We start from the raw sequence: 21,491 nt of genomic DNA on the forward strand, positions 1-21,491 counted from the left end.
GTTGTTGTTGTAAAATCAATTTTAATTTTCTGCATCTTTTCTCTAACCCTGTCTTTTATTGCAGGAGTTGGAACAAAATTCAAGCTCATTTCAGACTTTGGGTTGTTTTCAATCCCACCAGGTGAAACTCAGGCAAAATACTCTAAAATGTCTCTAAACTGCGCGTATTCTAAAGCTAGTTTGTCTGTTTGCGTGATTAAAAACACGATAATTTTTTGGACAAAATATAGTGTTGCGTTAACAGCCAATAATGCCGATTTTCATAGCGGACCCAAGAAAACTGTTTGGCTTGTGGTTTATGAACCCTCGAGGTTTTTAAACCACAGGCCAAAGAGTTTTGAATGAATTGATAATTCATTGAATCGCATATTCTGCTCACGTATACGGACTACTCGGCAGATTTCCCAAAACGAAATATTTCTTGCTGCTTTCGATGTAATCTTTATGTACTTCTGGGATACTGAGCAGTTTTGAACACTAACAGAAACACGAATCAAAAAATAAAATTAGCGATTAGGCTTAGGGCTGGACCAAGCAAAATAAAGCTAAACTAAAAAATTACCGTTTTTCCTTCACGCCCCATCTTTCCATAGATTGCCACATAACTGAAATGGATAATAAATAAAGATCCTGTCCTTGTTCATCTTCTTTACCTATTTAGTTTACGATATACCGTCCTTGGTTAACTTTTTCTTACGTCTGCTTTATTTCCATTTCCAGAATGCCAACAGTGCCATCACCTCATCACTTCTCCGGAGCGTATCTTCGTTTTGGATGCCAAGAGCACCACCAGTAGTTCATCTTCGGACATGAGTGACTACATCGAGACCCTCTCCCTGTGTTCCAGGAGCAGTACGAGCAGCGGAAGCAGCAACGACTACATCAGAGCGGAAGAACTGTGCAGTGCCCTTATTAAAATCCCCGTGTCGTGCACGAGCGCCCTCAGACCACGGTCGGGAAAGGAGTACCACGCGCTGGATCGCAACGTTTTCCAAGAGGGCTGCTATCACCACTCGCTTCCATCCGGCTCAACGTTACACTTCTCGCGATTCAGACCATTTAGCGAGAACGAGTTAAATCAAATAGCTTACGCGACCACCACCTGCTCCAGGACATCCCCGATGAAGACCAACTCTCCATCTCCAGGCTACGTCAGCAGTTCTCCGGGCACTTCCGAATGTGTCTGTTCGCCACCGGAGAAGTCAAATCAACAGTTCGTGTTTCCGAAAGAAACCAAAGACCTGAACTACCTCGAGGTGTCGATGAGTGACCTGGAACCGTCAAGCCCGGCTTCGAAATCGAGCAGTGTTCAGTACGCAGTGATTGACGTTGTGGCCACGGCAGCCGCGAAGAAATTGAGCTCAGAAAGAACGGTGGAAAGAGAGCAGCAACACACGGAGATCTCCACAGTGGACACTTCAACCCACACCACAGAAGGAACCGAATGACACGACTTCGACTAGTTCAACTGCGGACCCTTTGGAGCTCAGTCCTCGCCGAGTTATAATAGTTTGTGCTTGCTTTATGACCAGACTTTTTGGTGTGAGTGACTCGCAGTGCACATGGCTCCCCAAACTGTAGATAAGGGACCAAAATTTCGTTTTTATCAGAAGACCGCAGTCCCAGTTTTCAAAACACAAAGTTTTATATGCGATCACAGAATATGAACCCATCATTAAAAAAACAAAAATAATAAAGCTGCGTTGTCATTGCTAAACTTAATCACTTTTATCGACAAGCTCCAGTTGCTATCCTGATGAACTCAAAGGGGTTCGTTTTCTTAAAAGTGCGTACGTTCATAGTTCTATTGATTTAAGATGCAATACTGAATTCGTCGTAAACAAGACTGTGGAGATTTTCAACCCGAAAAAAAAAAAAAAAAAGCTAATTCCTGTTTCTTGCGTGGTTTTTCTACTCGAGCACCTGTATTAGGCTGGTGTTGCACATTTTATGAGAAGACTTAATGTTTATATGAGTCAAAGTTCACCTTCCGAAACCTACGATAGGAATTAGTGGTATTCTTCACCCCCAACTCCCCCCCTTGTTGCTTCCCATTTGAACTAAGTATGACTTCACTGCAAATACCCAACCGTAAGTGAATAGGAAATAGGTTTGTTAGAAATTCCTCCTCTTCCTCTTCGTATACAAGTGTGTTTGTCAGTCTTTTTCTATAGAGGGCAGTGGCGAATCAAAATATTTTCCTTCCTTGCGAAGCTTTTAGTAGAATGCCGCAAGAGGGTAGGGCAAACTCTTTTAATTATTTTATAAGTAAAAGGAGAATCACGAAGCAAAACATATCACAAGTTAAGAAGAGCCCGTTTATGTTTAAGGGACATGGCGAGGAATGATGTCGGTTGCAACTAAGGAACGGGATATTCGTGTCTTTCACGCGGAGTTGTTCAGTCGAATTCAAAACGACCTTTGGTCCGTGTTTTGAACTCGTCGATGAGGCGGCTAACAGGATCGGGCTGTTCAGATATTGAGAAATTTATCTCGATTTTATTTATTAATTAAGATTAATATTAATTATTATAAAATTTTAATTATAACTTAAAAATGAAAAAAGCTAATTTTAACAATTAATAAAACAGATGTGCAATACGTTTTTTTTTTCTTATATTAATTTCTTACTTGTAAACTTAACTGTCACTTCGTAGAGCATCTTAAGATCGTTGTGTACGTAGGAGTATCTGTCATTGAAATCTGTAACTTTCAAAACCTTATTTCACTCATAAAGAGTGATTATCAGATAAAACAGCCATCAAAATATCCTAAAATAGTTCTTTCCAGCAATTGAAATATCTGCTTCTGCATCTCTCTATGTAATTGGGTTTGATAATGCAGTCCACCTGTGGCGCATACACTGCGTTAAAAAGGCATCATACGATAACTGTGCATCTTGTTTTTCCTGGGTTCCATTATCTCCACCAAAAGTGTACTGCTTAGGGCAATTCGCCACTGTATTTATTGGTGCTACAAGAGGAGCAATAATATAGAATAGTTTAGGTGAGTGCGTGAAGTGTTAATGAGGTGAGATTTAAATTGTGCTGTGTAATATAGCTTCAGTGAAAAATTCCGTGCTGTTCTTTATTTGATTCAAGCACTCAGTTTCAAATGCAGGGTGCTATTCCAGCAATACCAAGCAGTTTAAAGCGTTGACAGAATACCTAAATATCTCTCTAATAAAGAATCTAATTATACAACTTATTAATCAATTTATTTAATTTATTTACCTTTTTATTCTTAATTTTAAGATCGCTTTTAAAATTAGATTTCACTCTGAACTGAAACTTAAACACTATAAGACAATTTGAAGAAATTCTATGGCCCTTTACGATATTTATGATTTATACGCAAATTTAAAATGTTAAAGTTAAAAAAATTTTGCTCACGAAGTGATAGTAGGCCCAATTTACAGACTGAGAGAGGCCTCCGAGGGGCGAAAACAAAGAATAAACGATCCCTCACCACTCAACTACACGTTGATGACTGTTAACTAAGATTATCAATAGTCTTAATGCATGGAATTGTTATGCTTTAATTCTGAATTCTGTTTGCTGAATTAATCCTAACTATTGCACCCAATAGTGGTCGGAATTTAAACCAAATGGGTGAACCGGTAATTATCCCCCCTTGATATCCTTGAAATTGTTCTGCTAAGCTATCAGCCAAATTTCCAGGACCCTTTTCGCCTTGTATGTCGCAACCATTTAAGCTATTTAATATCGAAAAATGTGCGCAAATGAGCTCCTCACGTATGTGGAGAACTCATTGTGTCAAAGGCTTCAGTCGACAAGGTTACGCTGTTTGCAAATAACACCTTTATGTACTTATGTTATTACACGAGACTTGAAAAGTATATTAAATAATTTGCTCAAACTAACTCTCTTGGTGATCGAGTGTCGAAAAATAGTCTCCAAGGCAAAGAACAGTGATATATATACAAATATATTTCTTCCTTCTTTTTGTATATAAATTTTCCTCTAGTCATTTAAGATGCACACTTTTGTAATGCGATACTTAAGAGAAAAGTTTATATTTAATATTTTGTATATGTTGCTTTGTTTTTAAAGTAAAAATCGTGTATATTTATTTTATCGTTAGGAATGAATACTCAAAATGGCTGCGAGGTTTGACGAATAAATATAAACTGCTGAATATTAAAGTTGCTGTTCATTGTGCGAATTTATCTTTTGATTTTTCCAAAATACATTTTTTTATAGAAAAATTTATGTTATTTGGATTTGCTAAAATAAGCAATGCTTAGAGTAGACAGTCAAAATTTATATATACCTACGTATGTTTAGTCAAAGTCTAAAATTTTAGGCTTTACTCTATGCTCGAAATATTATATTTTTTTTTTTACTGTCAAGGAAAGTTTTTGCTTTATAATTCATTCGTGGTTATTTTTTTTTATTTTTTTATTTTTTTTTTTTGTCTTTGTGGGTAGTTAATAATCTTCCAGCAATTTCTTATTTAAATTCCACAAGAAAATCTGCCAACAAAGCCTAAATTTAAACCTAAACGTCTTACCTCCACTTTTGATTATTCTATATAAGTTTTTCAAATTATTTCGGTGAAAATATTTTAATTAAAAAATATTGCTTTTGTCTCTAAAGCCGATCAACAGTTCTAAGATGAAAGAAGTATATGTTTTAACCGGCATATCTTCAGTACTGATGTTAAAACTAAGTAGAGTGTTCCGTTGGACGTATATCATGTAATTAAGAATGGCATTTCTGAAGTATACGGTGTTTCTGTTTTGTACAAATTCCAGGAGGACTTTGTGCTGGTCAAGTGTTTCTTTGCAGCCAACTATGTAACGTATGTACGGTTGTATTGCAAGACATTAAAGATTTTCAAGATCGACTTTGTATTTTTCTTGGAACATTCAAAATGGAATTAATGGAAAATATGGAATTTAATGCGTAAGCAGTTGGGAGCCGTTTTGGTATTTTAAGTTTCCGATATTTTTATTTACATTTTACCTCGGAATTGAAAGACTGTCCATAAACATAATATAGTTTAACAAACGGTGGATAATTTGCTAGTTTGTTGAAAGAAGTAATTCACTTCTAATATCAATTTAAAACACATTCAATAGAAATTAATGATTTAAACCAATAGAAACATCTACAATATATCGATTGTAGTAAATATCCATGAACAGGTATTTCATAGTAAGGTCACTGAGGATTTATTTATCGACATTTTTAGATACATAAATATTTAATTAATTTATTATTATTATTTTTTCAAAATAATAATAATAAATTAATTATTATTAATTAATAATTAATAATAATTAATTATTAAATATTTTAATACGCCTTCCACGTTATTTAAAATGCTTATATTTCGTTTTAAGCAAGTTGCTAAATATCGGAATTGCGTTGTATTCTCTAAAATTTCATTTTCTTACAATTTTGAAGTAACATTTGACATACAGAAGTGTTTTATTTTTTTAATTATTTGCTTTAAAACTAAGATAATATGGTTCTGATAAAGAAAATCGTGGTAAACATTAAATAACACCTTTGGACAGAATTATCTTAAGAAAAACTGTAAAATTTTATTTATAATAATTAACTAACTTTTCCCACCTAACTGAAGGATAGATCTAATACTCCAGTTTACAAGATGCTTGTTCCGAATTATTTAGTACCAAGCATTGTGTGGTCTTCAGTCCTTTTTTATATTAAGAGGATAGAAACAGATGAATATTGATGGATGTTAAGGTTAAATGTTTTAACATTTATGCACATAAATGTTCAACTTTTATTTATTGCAATCTGTGTTAAAATAAAACTTATTACGCTTGTTAAACTAATAGCAAAATAAAGGGATGCTTCGGTTCTCGATGACATTATTCATCTACCAGAATCAAAACAAAAACATCACGAGCAAATTTAATTCACAAAGATGTTAGAGCAAGTGTTTCAGCAATACAGTTAGCAAACATGTATTAAAGAAATTTAAGAAATTCGTAGAAGAAAAATTATTACAGAAAAAAAAAAAAAAAAAAACAGTTAATAAAGGATTCATACTGGACAGCATAAAGAACTTACAATAAGTAGGCTGAAGATGCACTTGAAGATAAACTTTACACTTAAAGATTAAAAGAATAAGTCAAATTTTAACATAATTTATAATATATTAAGGAAATTAAGGAAGTATTTAAAAACGAACGTATGCTAGGTGTAAATATAATAATTAATTTAACAAATAGATATTTATTTACAGTATACCCAGTATAAAATAAAATAAAATATTTCAGTAGCTTTCGGAACTCGAGTTCCGAAAGCTACTGAAATATTTTATTTTATTTTATACTGGGTATACTGTAAATAAATATCTATTTGTTAAACTATGGACCCCAGTACTCCAGGCCCATTTGTCACTATAATAATTAATGTAATATATAAATGATGTGTTGCGTAATATAATTTAATGTTAATGAATAATGTAACGCAATTTTAAGCCTTCTTATCTTTATGGCTGTATCAGGGTGACCAGTGAACTGAATAATAAACAAATATTAATATTGGTGGAAAATATCTGAATATACGCAACATCAGTTGGCATAAATGAAACCATAGAAAGAGAAAGTAAATACTTTATTAAATAAAAACGACAGTAATATTTAATAATGCACTGAAAAGAAGATAAATAAGAGAATCGTTAGATGAAAGTGAATGCTTCCAAAGACGATAGCCAAGACCTAAGGATACACATCTAATGAGAGGGACAAGAGTCGTCTCCTCAACCATCTTTGTGGCGTACCTTTAATAGCTTGTCATGTATCCTAGCAAAACAGTACAGGCGAACAGCCCGCTCTTGCCCGAGGAACCCCTGAGGCGTCTGTTTTCCCTGACATATGCTAATGGCACGTCTCTCCCAGCTCGCAGATAATGAAGTGCGGCCGTCACTTCATCATCTGCCACGCTGCAGATGGCCACAGATCGATGACCTACCTCCTTCGCGAGGTCTTGTTTCGTCTCCTCCAGCGCAGATGACACACCCTGCGCGAAACGGAGAGGGGGGAAAGTCAGAGAGCACGTGCACTCTGCTAATAATGACTTTAGGCAAAGTCACTAGTCAGTCGGCCCTTTGATGATGTCGGTCCTTCCATCCATCCTCTCTCTCTCTCTCTCTCTCTCTCTCTGCTAGTTATTGATATTTATACCAGCCCGTTAGGTGAGTATCTCTCGAATACAGAATGCCCTTTAATGACGTAATCAAACGCCAAACATTACCGGTCCCTGTCCCTGACTAAGTTAAATATGCATAAGTGGATGCGCATTAAACAGTTACTGGATATTTAGAAGCCGATCCGGAGTTCAAACAGAGTGGCGAAGCAACGCAGACAATCAACTGGCTTGTGACCTTTCTGTGGTGAGGCCCGACTAGCTTGTAAAGCAATCGTCGTGCCACCAGATGAATTGGAACTACGGGGAGGTTCAATCGAATGTTTGTTGTGAGCCAATGCAAAAGCTGTTTGCGTTCTGGCTTATTGTTAACTTGTTTAAACACAGTTAAGCCGTTTCCACCGAACGCTGTTCATCTGGCGTGAATTCGCGTGCCACAAGTATCGGACAGATTATAGAGAATAGTAAAATGTAGGTAGGAAACCCTTTTATCTCCGGAGAATTAAGACTAATCTGGACGAGTTAATGAACTTGCAAATGATGAGTTTCTTCGGAAATTAATATTTGATGAAGCATCTTAGCTTCGATGTTTATGTACCAGAATGCATACTTCGCAGGAAACACTAGCGTTCGCTTTGAAACGTAGCAAAGACGAGAGAAATAAGTTATTATATTGGATTAAATCTACAAACAGTGTGACCGTGATCGATGCTTGTGATACAAAATTAACTTTACGAAAATGGACTCTTCTTGCCAAATGTTGGAAGGATAGAAAGAGATTCATCCCTAGCTTCGATTTCACAGGAGATGTGGGGGGGGGGGGTTACGTCTGACAGCTTCTAATAGAAGGATGCGCCTCGTTTCCATTTTAATCAGTATATCTATTGGCAATAAACTAAACCATTCAATATTTAATGCACTGAGAGGGGTTGCTACTTATTATTCTATTATACAGAGAGAGAGAGAAAGATGGAAGATTATAATTTCTGTGCTTTAAAATCAGCGTATTTTGAAGTATACAGAGAAGTGCCAATAAGGGAAAGCGAGAGCCAAACGGACTGCACTACGAAGTGACTTTATATGCTGTCCATGAAGTAAGAATTCCTAAAACGAATATCATAAACATATTTGTCAGGAGTCGGCTAATTCATAGTTTCTGTTTCTGTAAAAAAAAAGTGTACCTGGAAGAAAACCACACTACACCATAGAGAACATTTTCCCAATCCCGATGTTTTCTCATGCGCAACTTCTGACTGGCAGTTTAGTCCCCCCCCCCTCAAATTGGGAACAGACCATATCCTGAAAGTTAGCAAAACGACCCCCATAGTTTACGTAGTGCTCTCCGTAACAAAGGAACTAAGGGGGACATTCCCTGCTAACATTTTAGAACTTTGTAAAAACAGATCCGAACAGATACTGCCGTAAAATGACCTACTGGAACATTATTGGGACTAAAATGTACACCAAACTCAAATTTAAAGAAGAACCAGGAGAAAAAGGGCAGGACAACGAAAGAAAGAATTTACATTCCTATAAACTCGATTTGACTTTGTGTAGAACATCGGTTCAGATACTTAAAGAGCATCAGAAAAGACTCTTCGAAGATTGATGAAAGACTGTACACACGATATTTAATTATTATGAGTCAGCTAATGGTGTATATAACTCTATGTATGAACGCATGTTTTAATGCACATGAAATTAAACTTTTAATGCGAGTTACACTTTAGAACACCACTGATAACACACTAAGTGTAAATACCAATAAATAGAATAAAATAGAAACGCAGAGGTTTTCTTTTAATAACGTTCTTCAGCATAAGCGAGAGGCAATCAAGGGACATCAGTAAACTGTCTGTTAAAAGGCCGGTTTAAAAAGGATTAAATAAAAAGACCCGTCCCAAACCACTTAACAAAAACATCCCCGCCTATATCAGCTAACAGGATCCCCCTAGTGTGCGTGTGTTGGGGGGGGGGGCTTCTTTCAGTTTGCAACGACAATCACTCTCTCACACCGGAAGGAAAGGTTCCGAGTTCGAATAACATCAGTGACTGCCCCAAGTACTGAGTTTTGTTGAACTAATGGAGAGAATTAGGGTGCTCCTTCATCGAATTTAAATTTGAGAACGTCCAGACATCGGTGAATCGTACATTTTTTGTTTTGTTGGTTAGAAGGCTTCTTTCCCCACCGTCCTCAACTGTCTTTCTGTAGTTGTGGATAAGAAAACCTATCTCTTTATTAAGGCAATACGAGAACATCATTCTTTCTTGATCTCCAGTTCTTAAGTCCTAGGAAACAGTCTTAGGAATCGTTAAATCTACTCCCTGTCTCTTATTTTGATGAAAGACCCGTCTTTTTTGTTGCATCTTGGGAAATTAAAGATAGATTAATTCTCTTTACCCTGGAACTTACTATCTAAGAAACTGAACACTTCTCTGAAGCAATTAATTGGATTCAGGGGCAATGCTCTTTAATGCTCCGTAATGGATTGTTTTCTTTCATTGCTGAAAACGGCTAAAGAAAACTCGTGTTACAGAACGATGGCTTTTAAGAATTACGATTTTTCGGTAGGCACTTCTCAAAAATTTAAGAACGTTTAAATATTCAAAAGAAACTTTAGTTTTTCTTTATTTTTTATACGAACAGAAGAATCGATGGAGAACTCGGGACGTATTCTGCAAAAGATTGTATCTGTAACGCAAAATATTTCTATCTTTAACTTGTGAACTGTAGTTGGATAAACAATAGATAGATGGTGCATGGGTCGATGTTAAGTATCAACTTCTTGGACTGGTGCCTGTAACTTTGCGCTTGTAGAAAATCGGAAGAAATATCGATGCAGTATTGATCGATAGATGCTGTAGAAATAAAAGGATTCTGAAGTCTGCAGAAAGCAAATTCTGCTTTGACAAGCCCTCTTTATCTATGGTTAAATAGACTGTTTTTTGAGAAGAACTGAAGTTCCATAAAAAGCACATGAAAAAATATGAAAAACTGGCAAATTTGAATTAAGAAATAACGCTTTTATATTAGCGATTTCTAAAAATCAGGCACGACTAGCTTGTAACATTATCTTGATTGCCTCGGTATTGCATTACAAACAAACGGCACCTTCCAATTCGAAAAATTTGTTTCTATTTACGTGGAGCCACAATAGAAGTATAACAGTTTTTTCAAAGGATGGATGCTTTTAAGACATCGATGATGGGGAGATCGTATATTTTTTAATGAAACCTTAATTTCTTTAGACTGTGTATTATTCTGAAAATGATTGCCGTACTTCTCTTAATAATATGTGCCTTTTTTGGACCTTATTTCAAAGTTTTTGCCCCATAAACATTAAATAACCAAAATAAATAAAGATTATACGGATTCATAATCAAATCGGTATTGCTAGATAAGGATGCTATTTTTTAAACCAATTATTTGACAGCTACGTTGATGTCATAGTATGATGAAAAATGCGACTTGCACTGAAATACCAAATGCACGTACTGCTTTAAATTTTAATAAATTTTAAAGCGTGAAGAGTTTTAAAGCGGAGTTTATTCCCGGAGAATAAGAGGGACTTGAATTCCCTCTCTTCTATCCAATGTGACTCTTCCCCAATGATAATATTAATCATCTGACATTTTTATTACCTCCTTTGCCAATGCACAAATATCTTTCAGTTAAGGGCTGCATCCGATGTCTCCATCCTCTAAATACTGATTTTGATCAGGTTTCATTAGCAGCAGGGAAAACAATGAATGAAAAAAAAAACCGAAATTTTGTCTTGATTATATCCAGAAGCCCTGTTCAAGTCATAATCGGGATTTTCTTAGGTTTAGATTGATGATTTTCGAAGTGATGAATCTTAACGTTGCATGACTCTTTCCCACTCCCTCCTTACGCTCTGGTATCACCCATTCCTCATTATTGGGAGATTATCTTAAACTGTACAAAATTCTTTCCCTATTTGATAAACAAGTCCTCTATCACGATACAGAGGCCCTTCACTGCTATTATACCACCTGTAATAAATACATTTCTATGCGGATCGTCAAGAAATCCTCTTGTACGCGGACGACTGAAAATAATAGTCCCACTACCAACCTCATCCTGGCCACAAAACAAGTAAATACTATGTTAGTCGAAATCGCAGTTTTCCTTTACCATCAACCCTGAAAAAAACCAAGATGTTGATGTTTCTCCAACAATGATCAAAACTAACTTTTTACAATGTTGAAATTCCAGCTGCTACATCGCATTCCGAGATGGTTGTGGTATGATGTTTAACAACCAATTAGGTAAACTAACTTCAGAGGCCACGGGTCTAAGACGCTCACAAAAGCTCCTGCATATAAGAAGCCTTAGAACCATCAAGAAATACATCAGAACCAACGTCTACCAAACATTAAAATATGCATCAAAAGTATGGTCACCTTTTTTTTTTTTTTTTTTTTTTTTTTTTTTTTTAATGTGAACCCCAAACACGAGAGGTATTAGAACCTATAGTACTTAGTGCCGTGCTTGGGTTGGAGGTTGAGAAGACGAAAGAAGATATTTGTTGACATTGGACTTGAACTTCTGTAGATTGTAATTTTCAGGAAATACGTATGAAGGAAGGTTGTTCCAGAAAACGGCAGTTGAATGAATAAATGAGGAAGATGAAAAGTTCGTTCTGTGAGTTTGAAGTTGGACAGTAAATGGAAGTTGGCTGGTGGCAGCACGTGTTCGGACTGTTTTGAAAGAAAGAGCGGGAACTATAGAAGCCAATTCAGAAGAACAGTGCCCATGGAAGTATCTGTAGAAGAGGCATGCAGCAGAAACAGTACGTCTATGAGACGGTGAGTGGAGAGACTCTGTTAGAGATGATCATTAATTAACCTAACTGCCCTCTTCTGAATGGAATCAAGAAGCCTGAGAGAGGTTTTGTGGGCACCACCCCAAATGTGGGAACAATATTCCATGGTAGGGCAGATTTGTGATTTATACAGAGTGAGCAGCTGTTTGGAAGAAAAGTAATGCCGAGAGCGAACGAGAAAACCAAGTTTTTTAGATGCAGAGGAAGCAATATTTGTAATGTGCTTGTGCCAAGAGAGATTTGAAGTCAGGGTAATCCCCAAAAGAGATATATCATTTTGCCTAGAAATCGGAGTGTCACTAAAGATAAGCATAGGAGCAGAAGAATCCTTTTTGCGAGATATAAGACAAGACTGAGTTTTAGAAGGGTTGAAATCAACTAAGTTGTCTTTGCCCCACTGGAGAATTATCTGAAGATCGGCATTTAGGGAATTGGTAGCAGATTTTCGAGAAGTTGAAGCTGATTGAGCAGGACAAGGTTTCTCAAAATGGAAAGTGGAATGCAATGTGCTATCATCGGCAAAACTATGGATAGGATTTCCAGTCAATGGAAGAAGGTCATTAATATACAAGAGGAAAAGAGTGGGGGAAAGAACTGAACCTTGGGGGACACCGGCATTAGTGGAGAAGTTAGAAGACAGAGAGCCATCTACCATCATCCTCAGTGAGCGATTAGAGAGAAAACTGGATAACCAATTACTAAAAACAGTTGGCAAACCATAAGATGGAAGCTTGTTTAGAAGACCTTTATGCCAAAGACGATCAAAAGCCTTTGAGATGTCAAGAGCAACTACTTGTGTTTCACCGAACCTTTCCATTGAATTAGTCCATAAATGGGTAAAATAAGCCAGAATATCCCAGAATAAGCCAGAATAAATGGGTAGAATAAGCCAGAAAATAAGCCAGAGTTGGCGGTGAATTGATTTCTCCATTACTTTAGAAAGAGTAGAAGTAATTGCAATGGGACGATAATTGGATGGGAGGGATTTGTCACCCTTTTTAGGAACTGGCTGGATATGAGCAAATTTCCAAGTAGAAGGAAAAACATCTTTGGAATAAGAAAGTGAAAAAAGGCGGCAAAGAATAGGAGTAAGTTCAGGAGCACATGTTTTGAGAACAAGTGGAGAAATACCATCAGGACCTGGAGCTTTCTTAGCATCAAGATTCATCAAAATCCTTCTGATATCCTTTTGACGAAAGACCACAGGAGGCATTGGATGGAGCGTGTTGGGAATGGTGGGAGGTGTTTTACCAAGATCATTAATACATGAGCTGGAAGAAATATGGGATGCTAGCAGGTCAGCTTTATCCTTGGCTGAAGTGACAACAGAACCATCTGGTTTGGACAGAGGTGGGAGCAGAGATGGGCAAAAGTTGCGGCCAATAGCTTGAAAGCCAAGAGACCAGAATGCTCGGCTACCATTAGGACAAGAAGCAAGTTTTCTACTCTTAGCCTGTTCAAACTCTAGTTTGGACTGATTAATAACTGCTTTACAATTGTTGCGAGCTTTGGTGTAGGCAGAAAATGACACTGAAGAATTAGAAACAAGCCAGTTACGATATGCAACATTCTTCTCTTGAACAGCCTTAGCACATTTATTGGAAAACCAAGGTTTAGATAAAGGACGAGATTTTAAAGTGGAGTGTGGGATAAAGGATTCCATTCCTGCAAGAATAATTTCACTGACACGATCTGAGCAAACGTTGACATCAGAAGTTTTGAAACAGTAATCCGACCAAGGAAAAGAAGAAAAGAAGTCTCGCAGGTCATCCCATTTTGCATTCTTGTAATGGAAAACAACACGAGGTTGGGAATAGCCATGAGATAAAGAGACAATCATCAAGTTATGATCTGAAGTGCCTAAAGGAGCTCTCACTTCGACCGTGTACTTCGAAGGGTTGTTTGTGAGAAAGAGATCAAGCGTATTGGCTGTATGATTAGGATTGTCCGGTATTCTTGTAGGTAAATGAACAATCTGTGCTAGGTCATTAGTAATTGCAAAAGCCTCAGCATCTCGACCTGCTGGGTCGGTGTGACTAGAAAATGGAAGCCAGCTGGAGTTGTGAACATTAAAATTACCTCACTGTTAGGAAAGTTGGACTGGAGAAAGTAAAGTTGCTAAGAGAGGAAGTCAAAGAGCTCCAAGTGATTAGTGGAGTTGGGAGAACGGTAGAGAGAACAAATTAATTTGAAACAATGAGGTAGAGAGATTTTAAGCCAGAGAAGATCAAAGAGAGGAGATTCCAAATTGCCAAGTCTCTGACAGGAAATATCAGAACGGACATATGCACAAGTACCACCTTTGAGGCGAAAGGAATCATACAGCGAATAATTTGGGCATCTGAGATGAGCAGTAGTTGAATCAACCGATACCTGCCGCCTCAACAATCAAAAAGGCAATTACGGTGTCCGAATATTGCCTACTTAAGTATGCCAATTGGAAATCCAATCTTCTGGCTCAGAATAGAACAGCAACATTAAAAAAAGTAATAGGGCTTCTGCATCTTCCACGCCTTATTCTCAGAGGTTAGTCACCACTGTGAAAATGGTGGTGGGGTCTGGATCATCCATAAGGGATAACGGCTGCTGGAGAAATCCTCTCCCAGCTTTGAGGGAGAGGAATTCTCTCTCCCAGCTACTGGAACACTAGCTTACTAGACTTCACTCGACTAACCGTTTCCTCTGTTATCAAATATTGTCTACAACCTCTCTGATGACCTCAAGAGCAGGAAGTGTTCACTCAAGAGTCCACAGGCAAACTAAGTCGACTAATGAGATAAAATTCTACAGTATCTCCAGCAGCATCCTATCAAACCAAAAAAATCCACCAGATAACCTCCTCTCCTCTAGATACGCTGATTCGCCAAATCATTAACATCCACTTATTACCTGTACAAAACTTGAAAATTCCTGATTATACTTGCGACAGAACCTGCTGTGTCCGTGTCCTCTAGGTCATAGAGCATTCCATCTCTGTTGGCTCTCAACTGTCTATGAACATATCCAATTCTCGAACTAGACAGCAACTCCCATCACAAACTAAAAGATTGCAACTCCCAAATTCTCCTGAACTCCCAAGTTCTTGTAAATTCTTTAGCTAAACTATTTCATTTCATAATATCACAGAAACTAACGATGTCTCTTTAGCAGTATATTACTAATGCACAGCACGGTTTTAGACATGGAGGATAGGTGATAACAAAGCTGTGTTCCTTTTTGGCAACATGCTAGCACAGCAATTGACAGGGAAATGCAGGTAGATGTCATTTATACACCTGTCCAGGGCTTTTGATTCTGTAAATCACGAGAAAAGCTCACAAAAACTGAACGCGTACAGTAACCGGGACCCTGTACTGAGTTAGCTGAAAACATATTTCTCATCAAATGAATAGAGAGTAATAATATCTAGACAAAATACATTCACATTCAACAATAGGGTTCCTCAAGCATCTAGTTTAGACTCTACTTTTTAGCGTCTATGTGACCAATGTTAATTTGCGGAATCCAAATTTTAGGCCTTATAAAACGTTTTTCGGTATACAGTAACAAAATATTTCCTGTCTGATGGACGATGCTACCCTCGCCTGAGACCGACTAACTCAGCCATGTTGTGAAAAAGTTCCATAAAAATTCCTCGCGTCATCGGTGGGATCCCAACTCAGGACTTTTTACCTTGTGTGGGGAAAATGTCGGATTATACCAACTGTGCTACCCTCGAGGGCCCTAAACCTCGTTTAAACATACACAACAATCGAAAAGTAGCATACGAAAATTCAAATACTACTATATAAAGGTGGTAGCAGTAGTAGCAGCAAAGGATGCAAGAAAGCAAGCTTATATTGCATCATCCAAAAAAAAAAAAAAAAAAAAACACGCACCCTTAACCCATCCCTACCCTCCAATTTGTCTAGTTCTTCCTTGAATTCATTCAAATCACCCTCTTCTACAACAACAGATGTTCCAACAATCAACCACCCAGTCGCTGAACGCAACCTTCCTCACATTTATCCTTCAACCATCGTTCCTCAACTTGAATTTATGGCCACTCATGTGTGTAGTCTCCGCAAGAGGAAGAATGCCATTAACGTTTAGCTTACTCAATTCATTCAAGGTCTAAAACACCTCAATCAGACCTTCCCGCAGGTGCCTAGTCTCGAGACGCTGTAATTTGCAGAACTGAATTCTTTCTAGGTAAGAACACTTTTTTGTTCCCTTCACCAATCTAGTTGCCCTTCTCTGCACCCGTTCCAGCAGCTCTACATCCTTCCTAAATGGAGGCCTCCAGACCTGATACAATACTCAAGATGTGGCATATGGGGAGGTCCCTATGGACTCCAGTCCATAGGGACCTCCCCTGAATTAAGATGCTCTCATAATTATGGCTAAGAGTTTGCTTACCTTAATATAATTGGATAGATTCCATCCGCCTCAGGTGCCTCTTTTATGTCCAGCTTCAACAATTTCTCTTCCACTTCCCACAAAATCATTTAGCTCCCCGTCAGAATATGATAAACTTCTGGCATCCCTAAAGAATTCCTCTTATGTGAATGTAGATGCAAAATATCCATTCAGTCTGCCATCAACCTGAGCAGGATCATCATCATCAGTTGAACCATCGATATCAAGTGGCTCAATGTGATTCAATCCCTTCCTTCTACTATTAATGTAAGCAAAGTCTTTGCTGTTTGCCTTTGCATTTTTTGCCAAGAATTCTCATAACCTGTCTTAGCTTGCTTAACCTCCTTTGTGACTTGATTACAGAACAACTTATATCTACCACAGGCTTCTCTATCATCTGATAATTTATGTGCATCCCATGCATTTTTCTTCTCTGCCACGAACCTGATTAGTTCATCTGACATCCATTTAGGACTAAACCTTGAACAATATTTCTTAGTTGGTATGAAAAGCCTAATAGCTTCCAAGATTAATTCTTTGAAAGCTTCTCATTTAGGATTTGCTGTTGGTAACATGATCAGTTGGTCCCACTGTACAGAATTTAAAAACTGTCCAAGACCATTGTAGTCACCCTTAGTGTTCTCGTGGGCAGCAGAGGTGGTTGAATCGCAGCCCTCACCATACCGGCTGGAAAAGACCTAAATTCGAATCCCGTCAACGATGCGGGAACTTTTATGGGCCCTTTTTACAAAATGGCCGAGTTAGTCGGTCTCAGACGAATGTAGTATTTTTTTCTGCCGGAAACTCAGATTTTCATCCAGCAAACAGCAAATCGACCACAGAACACGCACGATTTATAGACATACGGCGCAATATAGCCTAAGACAAAGAATTAGGATAAGAAAACAAAAGGTTTCTAACTGCTTGGTAGAAAAAATAGCTTTACTGAGTTCTAATTCTGGACCCACTACTCTCAAAGATGGAGCGTTTAGTACACATTGGTATTGGAGTGTATCTGCTGTGTTTGTATTAGGCTGTTTTCTTCTCTTTGTTTGCTGAACGAAAATTAAGGACATCTTAGAAAGCCCAGTTGTCTACTGCTGAGAGCGCTGAAGTATTTATAGTCAGGATGACCTTAAAGCTTTAACGTACTTCCACAGAGGGTGAAGTACACTTCCAACTGCTTATCCGTTATTATCAGCGCTGTACAAACCTAAACGTAGGAGCATAAGCGCTCCCGCGTTCCATTTCAAACGTCTTTAGGCGAATACGTCGCGTGATGCCCCTAAGTAATCCCGCTCATGTTCATTAGGTCGGGATAAGCAACAAATCGAAGCGGAGTATAGAGACGAGCACTAATCAGTAGAGCAATATTATTGGTCGCTTTGAACGCGTGCATGCACACACATCGAATGGCGAGTGCTCGGAAGAGAGAAATCCCGTTTCCGTGCACATTCCGTACACGAACATTATTGCATACTGTGTAGGGGTGGTCTGTCTTGTCCGGTTTCTAACACGAAGCTCGAGGTAAATAAAGACAACTGGCGCCAATCGGTGGCGATTCAGTGAACTAAACGCGAAATCACGCCACTGAAATTGCCATCCGAGTCACTGCATTAATATTAAATGTATCTGGAACCACGTTCTCCTGTGACAGGTGTGTTTAGCCTCTTCCCCCCCCACCTCCCCAATGTAGCTTTCAGCTAGACGCGCAGTTTCCAGTGCTGTAATAGGTAATACCCTGTTTCAATACAACTCCACTATATATCCATTAATCACGCGTGTCCACATAATCCTAGGCTACGTAACTGTTTATTTACTGCGATTAATTTTATTGTGGCCGCATCATTAATAAATGTCTTTTTTTAACGATCAAATACGCTGTCCGATTGGCTTTCTATGGACACTGGGCATGGAAGCAACTTTTTCCAAGGAAATCCCACTCTTTTATGTCCAGCAGAAACTTTTCTCGCCACAAGATGGCGCTGTAGTCGCGAAACAAACTCTGGTGTTCAAAATTCGTACGTATCGTCAGTTTCTGTTCTCGCGATTAAGCGCTAATGACATTACAGACGCCACCTGGCGGAGAGAATTTGCACTCAACCTGGACTAATGTAATTTGCGCAGGAAAATCAACTACAGAACTTGACTGATCGGATGTTCGCTTTGCTGTCTACTCCTTAATGCTTTTCTTAACACCTTTTGTCCCTGTTGCGTGTCTTTCACCGTTTCTTCTTCTGTCACTGTTCATTAACTAATTACAGCGCAAAGTAATTGAATAATTAAGTTGTGCCGGATGTATTGTCATGCAGATGTGCGAGTGTCTTTTGCGCGCGACACGCTTGTTGCGCATTTCCGCTCGCCTATGCTTTTGTATTTCCTCAAGACACTTTCCTTATTCCAGACCAATTCATAACAAAGTGTTTTAAGAATCCGCTCGGAAGAATTTGAATCGTTATGTACTTCCAGTGTCTTCAGGGTCTAATTTGTGGTCTCGTATCTCCCTTAACTAGTTATTTATTTATCCCTTTTCTAAGTTCACTTCAAACGAAGCGCATCCGCTAAATTTCCCATTCATTCCTCCAGCCAGGCAACAAACAATAAGATCTAGCACTTCAGCTACAATGTACGGTGTATGGATAGCCTATGTGATATGTATTAAAAAATTAAATAACTACTAGATTTTTATTGGTCAAATATTAACCAAAATTGGGAATGCTCGACAATTCTTTCTAAAAGGCCCAAATACAAAATTTCATGAAAATCCATTAACTAGATGTTGAGTTAGTACATGCGGACGGACAGACAAAGAAATAACAATTGTAGTTTCTATTAATCTGATTTTAATTAAATTTCGAATGACTACAAATATTATTAAAAGTCCCAAATATAAAATTTCGTGGATGAGCCTAATTATTACATGCGGACGGACAGACAGACGAGTCCTGATCGCATATGATTCAAGGGGCTCTTGAATATATGAAAAATTATACGATAAAACTATCTGTGCTTGGTAGAGATGCAGTGGCTTTTGCAATTACTTAATTCAAGATAAGAATGTTGCATATCGTAATTGGCTCGAATCCAAATCTCCAAGTTCGTTTTCTGCCTGCACCTCTCTCAGGCTCCTGGTCTCTATTCAAAAGAGGGCAGTCAGGTTAATTAATGACCCGCCTCTTACAAAGTCTCTCCACTCTGTTTCTGCTTAAAACTCAGACAACCAACTTTTCTTTTTCCTCATTTATCCCTTCAACTTTCGCGAAGTATAGCATATTTTCAGATTGTTGGACTCGCTGGTATAAATATCACTCCTTAAAGCGACATTTTATCACATTTGAGGAATTCCAGCGAGCGATTAAACGTACTAAAGCAACAACTTACATAAATGTGATTTGCTCCGAAAAAAAAAGGGTGGAAAAATAGTTTTCTAACCCGCGCATATTTGCCCTTTCCTTTCCTACATTTATTTGCGCGCACCCTTTCTAAAAGTACGAAAAGCAAATTGCATTAGAGATCAATGACATTCAAATTACTGGACCTGACCCATCCCCGGCAGCGTGAATGTTAACAAGAAGCAGCGTATTGACATGTGACAGGCCAAGGCTCGGAGAACATCACCACGAGTGTAACATTCCACTTGACGTGAGGAATGCGGAGTAGATAAGCGCACACCTCTTAGCCAGATACCACGCGATGGCTGAAGATGGCTTTTTAACTTTTTTTTTTATTGGGCTGCAAACGTCAATGCTGAGTGTCGAGCATCGATAGCAGCGGCTGACTTCGGTGGCGTTAATTTAATAGAAACAGTGGATTTGATGTCGAGTTCTGTTTGAGTGTTATTATTTATGGCCACACCCGCATCGATTATGTGTGTCAGGAACTCCCAGTTGGAGAATTTGTTTTCAACAGAAAGCGAGTAATAAATGCCTGGAAAGAATTCGTTTTTAGACTTTGTTGGTTTTCATAACTAACAATGTGGCAACGCGTGTTAATTTGGTCACGTGATAATGCAGCGTGGTCCGCGACGCTGACTGCATTTTATAATTTATTCCTTTACGCGCGATGTGATTCCCGTGCAGCATATCAGAGACCATTTTTGAACAAGAGTTCTGCTGAAAATGATGCGCGCGCGCCTCTCTCTCTTTTCTTCTACGTCTCACCAAAATGTATTACAGCCTTCTTTTCATCTAAGCTATATTTCGTCGCGAAAATGTTGCTTGGCAGAGGGCTGCGCAAATTCTAAATTCATTTTTGCTGCATCAAGTTTCCAAAAGTGGTTTCTGGAAAAGCGTTCAGAGTAAAATTAATGAGTGTATGAAAGCGAACTGAGAATTTAAGGCGTTATATGCGACGTAATTTTCTCGCTCGCTAAATTAGCTCGGTTTCCTTCGATTTCAGCTACTAAGAAGTAGTCGATCTTGCCACGGAGGAGTCGGGCGGTCGCGTGCGACCTACGAAGTAATTATTTTGTTCACCCTTGCCGTTGACAAGTGCGCTCAACCGAAGCGTAATATTATCTTGTCCGCAATATATCAATGTTACGCACAACAGCCATTACTCCTTGTTTTCACTGTAAAATGTTTATCGTCCCGAAACAACGACCGCGCGAAGAAATAAATAAGAACGCTTCGGGTCACTGAACTCGAAAAGGGGTTCGCACCATTCTGACATTAGTTTGCGCCAACAGTTCGACTGCAGGAAAGGAAACTGGCTTTGGAACTCAGCGTATAATCGCAGAGAAACTTTAAGACAGTGACCGAGAAACAAGATCATTAATCTGATTAATGCAGCTCGCGCTCCCTGATGTGAACTGCTCTAAAAATATTTCATGAGTATCTTTTCGCACTTCCAGTTATTTATTACTGAACACCGCAACGTAATTTCTCGGTGTTGCACTGTGAATAAATAGCACTTCTCAGTAAATTATGATGGTGCTTATATGGAAGGAGGTGGATGTTTCCTCAAAATGCCGTTTCTAGCGTTATTGTCATCTCATCGGTGACAAACCGGAAACTCCACCAGTGCAACAATCAGTAGAGAGATTTCGTAAAGGCCTAATTATGCGTAGGTGAAGTTAATGCGCATGCGGCCCTTTATA

At 38.3% G+C, this 21,491-nt stretch overlaps 1 protein-coding gene across 1 annotated transcript in view; it reads left to right on the forward strand.

The window, feature by feature from the left end:
• LOC150081720 (uncharacterized) overlaps positions 1-2,463 on the forward strand; it is a 198,629-nt gene extending 196,166 nt beyond the window's left edge. The window contains exon 10 of the mRNA XM_090380296.1: positions 721-2,463. Within this exon, the coding sequence (XP_090236422.1) occupies positions 721-1,448 (728 nt within the window). The 3' untranslated portion in view covers positions 1,449-2,463. The remainder of the gene's footprint in view (positions 1-720) is intronic.
• Positions 2,464-21,491: the final 19,028 nt, after the last annotated feature.

The sequence above is a fragment of the Mastigoproctus giganteus genome, chromosome 8 (genome assembly GCF_048544385.1).
Source record: "Mastigoproctus giganteus isolate SK-2022 chromosome 8, ASM4854438v1, whole genome shotgun sequence".
Lineage (NCBI taxonomy): Eukaryota > Metazoa > Arthropoda > Arachnida > Uropygi > Thelyphonidae > Mastigoproctus > Mastigoproctus giganteus.